The following is a 6,000-nucleotide window of genomic DNA, read 5'->3' as shown; positions in this document are numbered from 1 at the left end:
TGGGTCAAGCAATCAATCAATCATTCATTCATTCAAAGGGAGAGTCTTTCTTTCGTTCTTTCTTGCTCTCAATTGGAAAATGTGTTACAGTGTTCATACAAACACAACAGTGATGGTTCAAACAGGCCACACTTCTATGATCTCTCTGTCTCTCCCTCTCTGATCTCTCTCTCTCTCTCTCTCCCTCTCCCTCTCCGATCTCTCTGTTTCAACAAGCCTGACGAGTAGCAGTCAGTGAGTAAGTAAGTAAGTAAGTAAGTAGTGTTTTCTATGCACAAGCACCACCCCACCACTAACCAAAAACAGGGGAAACCAAAAACAGGGGATTTCAGGCATGGATGCGGCTGAGATGAAGAACTTTTTAACATCTGGGTCACACTAAAACAAACCACAAACCAAGAACAACAAGAACAAGAACATGAAGAACAAGAAGAAAGGAACAGTGCTTTCCCCCATGCTAAGTGCAGAAAAGGCAGGTAAGACCCAACCGAAAGTAGGAATTTTTTTGGGTTTTTGTTTTCTTGGGAGGTCAATCAATGGATGATGGAGTCATAAAAAAAGGAGGGTTTGGTTTTAGCCACGACGAATCATGCCAGTAAAGTAGTTGAAGTCGTGGTGCTGCACCCTGAGTTGCTTTAGCCAAGAATCTGCCACGCTCAAAAGCGACACCACCCGTTCTTGGTCCCGCCCATAATTCCCTGAAATCCACACGTTTCCTTGCATCTTGTATGTCGCCAAACCAAATGCCGGCAGCGCCATCCCTTCCCCTTCTTTCCTCTTCCTTTCTCCTCCACTCTCAAATTCATCCTCCACGTCCATATCTACATAAATCCATTCAGTTCACCCATTTCTTCACTAAATTAACGCATAAAAACGCCATTTTTTGTACCTTGAAATGAAGATGAAAGCGTGTGGTATGTCAGGAAGCATGTTGATAAGTCCTTTATGGTTCTCCCCATTGGAATATGGTAAATTGGGTACCTGAAAATTCATCCTATTAATAATCCAAAGCTCACAAAAACAGAGACAGAAACAAGGGAAAACAGAGAGAGAGACAGAGACAGAGACCAAGCAACAGCCATCCAACTCGCTGGGGAAAGATCGACGCTTCTCAATGTCATCAAGCCAGGGAATTTTCGAGCCAATCCATTGATCTGAAAAAAACACCAATCCATTATTCTTCCTTCTATTCAAATCTCAATCCAGAGAAGCTCAAAAGTTAATACCTTATCCATTAATGGAACTCTTCCATAAGGGGTTGATCTCTCGAAATACTGAAAGTAAAGGTATCCCAATCTGTCACTAAGATGCAGAGGGCTGTCTTGCTCCAACAATCCCCCCTCTTCCGATGAGCTTCCGTCCCATCTCCATTGTTTTTCACTTTCACTCTCATCGCTGGATAAATCGCTGAACGAATCCCTTGCTTCACTGTCGCCGCCGCACTCATCCCTACAAAAGAATCGGGAATTCATCATTTGGGGGTTTCTTTAATGGATCCTTGAAAAAAGGGTAGTCGTACCTGAAACCATTGACGGTGGAATTGCTAGTGAAGATTTGGATTGCAGAGAGATAAGGAACATAATATTGAACAAGGGTCTCGCCGTTGTTGACGGCGATGGGAACACCGGCACCGTAAGCGCTCCATTCGTCGTAACAATTCCAGAGATCGCCGAGGGTGAAATATTCAACCTTCTCTCTCTCCCATGGATGCCATAAACGATTCAGATTCCTAATCTCACTCTGAGAAAAGAAAAACAGAGATTTTCAAATAAATCCAAATGGGAATGAATGAATTAATGAACGAAAGCGACGACAAACCTTGGGCAAGAATTGGGAATTGACAACCGGCGTTGTGCAATGAAGAAAACAACCCAAATTGGATTGCATTGACCCTTTGTCAAGAATCATAATTTTGGAGGAGAGGGAGAGAGAGAGAGAGAGAGAGAGAGAGAGAGAGAGAGAGAGAGAGAAAGTTTTCAGAGTCTTCCCCTCAACCCTGAGAAACAGAGAGGATTCCCAGAAAACAGAGCACCCAGAAGAAAGACAGAAATGGAAGAGAGGGAGAGATTATCGGAGCTGTTTCTTGTTCCTTCCAAAAATGAGATAAAACCCAAAAACGTGTGAAGAATTTTCTAAAATTAGAAACTCAAACACCAAATTTGAGGGGAAAATCAAACTCTGCTCCTTTTGTTCTTGCTCTGTCTCTGTCAGATTGTAAATGCCGTCGAACCACCAACGAAGGCGTTCTCGTAGCGCCGAGAATTCAGCGAAAACCCGTAAGCAAAGCGAAGCGTTCCTCTGCTTTAAACTGAACCGTAAAGGAAACTCAACGCACATCAACACGGAGTCTTCAACTTTGTTGGGTAATCAAGAAAACACCCATTTCCTCGAACAGTCGCAGCAATTCGATTGAAGCCACCCAAATCTTTAAGCTAAATCAACGCAGATCGGACAAGGAAAGCTCCGAAAACGAGATCTTCTTTGGTAGCAAAGAAAACGAACAACTGTGGAGCAAGAAACAGAGTGTCAAATTTTAAAGGCAGGAGGATTCTAGACTTTTCATTAATGGGATTTTACCAGTCCTTCCTCTCGCCCATGGAACAGAGCACATCCGGTAATCGCCTTCCAATTAATAACCGCTTTTAATATATATATATCTATATCTTATATAAACTTCAAGGGGTATTTTGGTCACTTTATGGAACAAAATGAAGCATGTGGTCTTTGAATATTTCATGTCCATTTTAAAAAGAAAAACAAATACTTTTATTACTTTTATTAATAATTATTTGGTCATTTTAAGAAAAGGGTCAATGTTAAAAATAAAGGCATGTGCCTAATGAGACTGCATTTAGTTTAATTAAAACCTTATAAAAATAATTTAATTAAAATGATTTTCCGTAAATAATTAAATAAAAAATCTAAAAAAAATTGTCAAAAATAAATAAGTTATTAAATATAAAATTAAAAGTGGAAAAGTGTATTAAATATTTTTTATAATTTAAGTTATTAAAAAATAAATATATGGAATAGAAAATATATTGGGATACTAAAACAATTCTTCAAGGTGTTTATATGGAATACAATCTTATCATTATTTCTCACGAATCTGTCTTTCGGTTCTTAAAATGCTCTTTTTAAACCCTAAAAAATGTGATAACCACACCAAAGCATATTAGAGAATAATAATTATATAAAAAAATAAATAAAATTCCATTAAATATTTTTTAATTTTAATAAATTTTTAAATAATAAAAAAAATGAAACTGACCTCGATTAAGGAGAGAATAAAGACCTGTTTTAAAATTTAAAATTTTAAAATATAATATCTAAAATATTTTATTATTAAAAATATAAATATAAGGCTATTTTTTAATTTTTAAAACAAAAGAGGGGGAAGTGCAAATATTTATGAGTTGGGGGTTTGTTGGCAAAACCACATGAGTTGAAGTAATTACGACATGTCGTTAAAGTTTCCAACTCCGTTAGTTTTGGAGGGAATCTAAACTTACCGAGGAAAATAAAGTAGATAGTAACCGTCCAATCACTGTCTGAAACGTGGAAAATATGCGTACCAATTATTTGGTAAATTTGTGACACATCATCCTTCACCACGTTGGATATTTTATATTTTTTTTTTTTGTTTTTTTTAAATGTTAAAATTAAGTGGGAAAATGATAATTCAGTAATAAAAAAAATACTTTATTGACTGAGTTGAAAGTATCCTTTATTTTTTAATCTGGTGGAATTGGCATATAAAAAAAAAAAAAAAAAATCTGAATATTGAAACGTGCCTTTTTAATTAATTACAAAAATTTATATATTTAAATATCCACATTAAATGTGTCATTGTTTTTTTTTTTTATTATTATTTATTATTTATATTTATAATCAGAGATTAAATATTTGCGAATAACCAAATTAAACCTTTTTTAAAATGAGATGGAACAAAAGTTAGTTATATAAAAAATTAAATTAGCATTTATTCTACCGCATGAAAAAAATAATACTCCTATTTCCACGTGGAACCATTATCTACTAATGGAAATTTTAAAGAAAAATATAGTAGAAAATAAAGCACTTTTAGAAACCCCAAATAATAATTAATTCATTTACACGAGATTTAATAACCCTATATATATATATATATATATATAAAAGACAATTAATGGATAATTGATAAATTTAGAGATATGCTCGAGAAAAAGAACTGCCACGTGTCATATCATCCTCTTCCTTTTCACTAATTTTCCTTTTTTACGTATATATTCCAAATTAATATAGTTTTTTTATTTTGAAAATAAAATAAATATAGTAAGGTTGTGAAGTATAATGTTTTTTTTTCTTAAACTATGGTTTGATAAAACTGTTAAAAGGGATAATAAAAAGGTTAATAAATAGAAAGAAAACAAAGGTTAGCGCCATAAAACATTAAATTAAAAAAAAAAATCAATTAAATCTACAATAACTCAATAATTCAATGTTAAGAGATGATGTCACTGAAGGACGTAAAGCTCACGGTGGTGTCGTTGAATCTAGTAGCCGTGAAGATTTTGAGCTCAACTAAAATGTTGGTGAGAATATAAAAAACGATAGATAGACATAATGACACCCATGACTACAGTGAACCAGTTGTAGCACGTCTTGTTGGACTCATCGATGGTCTTATAAAAGATGAAAGCGCCGACTATAATGTCGAATATGAAGGTGATGAAGATTTCGACGAGGAAAATTCTTACCGTCGTGTTTGTTGAGGTCGAGGCAAATGAAAAATAAAATAAAGAAAGAAAAATTTAATTTTGTTTAAAATAAAATTGTGAGAATAGTAAATTAAATTAAAGGGTCACATGTTGAGGTTGGAGGAGTGCAGGACCAAACATTATAACTTTAATTTCAGACAAAGGAATATATTAGTTTTTTTTTTTTTTTTTTTTTTTTAAATAATAAAACATATTTTGTCGGTGGGGAAGAAGAGAGTTTATTATAATAAAAGTCAAATATATATTTTTTTATTTGGTTCTCTTCCAATGGGGCATCGGTTAGAATTGGAAAAATAAATAAATAAAAAAAAAAGAATATTCGAATGTGAATTTTATTGCCAAAATCAAGGGCNAAAAAAAAAAAAAAAAAAAAAAGTGGGATAATATCTTTAAATTTTATAATTTTTCTATTTAAATTTTTTTAAAAATTTCATAATACTCTTAAACTTAAAAAAAAAAAAAAAAAATTAAAATAATATCATTACCATTACTATTTTATTTTAAAAATATCCTTTTTAATTTTAAAAAGGTGGGATAATATCCTTATTTAAAAAAATAATCTTATTATTATACTATATTTAAAAAATATTCATAAAATTTAAAAATAGTATTAATAAGATTTACTCTTAATATTATATATATATATATATATATATATTATTATTAATATATAGACGAAAATTGTTTATCCATGCCTCATATTATTTTCAAATTTTTTAATATATGAACNTTTTTTTTTTTTTTTTTTTTTTTTACTATTTTGAAAGTTGTACTATACAATTGTTCTAAATTTAAAGTTTTTAGGATTGATTTATCAAAAAAGAATATACACAATATTATAAAAAAAATATGTTTATATAAATAATAATTATTAATTTTTTAAACATTTATTTAACTACCCTTCATTACTTTCTCATTAATCAGTCTTCGAAGAACGGTGTCTTTTTTGAATTCTTTAAAATAACCTTAATTTTTTGTGTAGTCAATTAGTTGTTTATACTTATGATTAGAGATGTCCACTCAAGTGGGATGAAGACTTTGAATTTATTAGAAATCTCCTTTGAAATATAAAGATTTTTCTGGACGGGTATAGGGATAGATTATATTTATCTTTCTAGTCCCCGCACTTACCATCTTGTCTCGCCTCTTTGACATATAGTACAAAATTAAATTATTATATTTATTTATTTAAAGTGTTATAATATTAAAATTTAACATTAATTTTTAATTTTTGTATAAA

At 31.6% G+C, this 6,000-nt stretch overlaps 1 protein-coding gene across 1 annotated transcript; it reads right to left on the bottom strand.

Moving 5' to 3' along the window:
* LOC111484110 lies at positions 1-2,621 on the bottom strand. The gene is made up of 7 exons (XM_023130567.1): positions 2,578-2,621; positions 1,819-2,504; positions 1,520-1,740; positions 1,227-1,449; positions 1,069-1,154; positions 890-981; positions 1-821 (listed from the first exon to the last, which is right to left on the bottom strand). The coding sequence occupies exons 2-7, from the start codon at positions 1,906-1,908 to the stop codon at positions 574-576; spliced, it is 960 nt and encodes a 319-aa protein (XP_022986335.1). The 5' UTR covers positions 1,909-2,504; positions 2,578-2,621; the 3' UTR covers positions 1-573.
* Positions 2,622-6,000: the final 3,379 nt, after the last annotated feature.

This window comes from Cucurbita maxima, unplaced genomic scaffold, assembly GCF_002738345.1.
Source record: "Cucurbita maxima cultivar Rimu unplaced genomic scaffold, Cmax_1.0 Cma_Scf00009, whole genome shotgun sequence".
NCBI classification, from domain to species: domain Eukaryota; kingdom Viridiplantae; phylum Streptophyta; class Magnoliopsida; order Cucurbitales; family Cucurbitaceae; genus Cucurbita; species Cucurbita maxima.
The sequence above is the reverse complement of the archived record's forward strand: the minus strand, read 5'-3'. Positions and strand labels throughout refer to the sequence as shown.

Coding starts and splice junctions, on each gene's coding strand:
- LOC111484110 (XM_023130567.1), bottom strand. CDS start 1,908: ATGATTCTTGACAAAGGGTCAATGCAATCCAATTTGGGTTGTTTTCTT. Junction 982..1,068: donor AGTTGGATGGCTGTTGCTTG/GTCTCTGTCTCT, acceptor ATGAATTTTCAG/GTACCCAATTTACCATATTC. Junction 822..889: donor GCTTTCATCTTCATTTCAAG/GTACAAAAAATG, acceptor GGATTTATGTAG/ATATGGACGTGGAGGATGAA.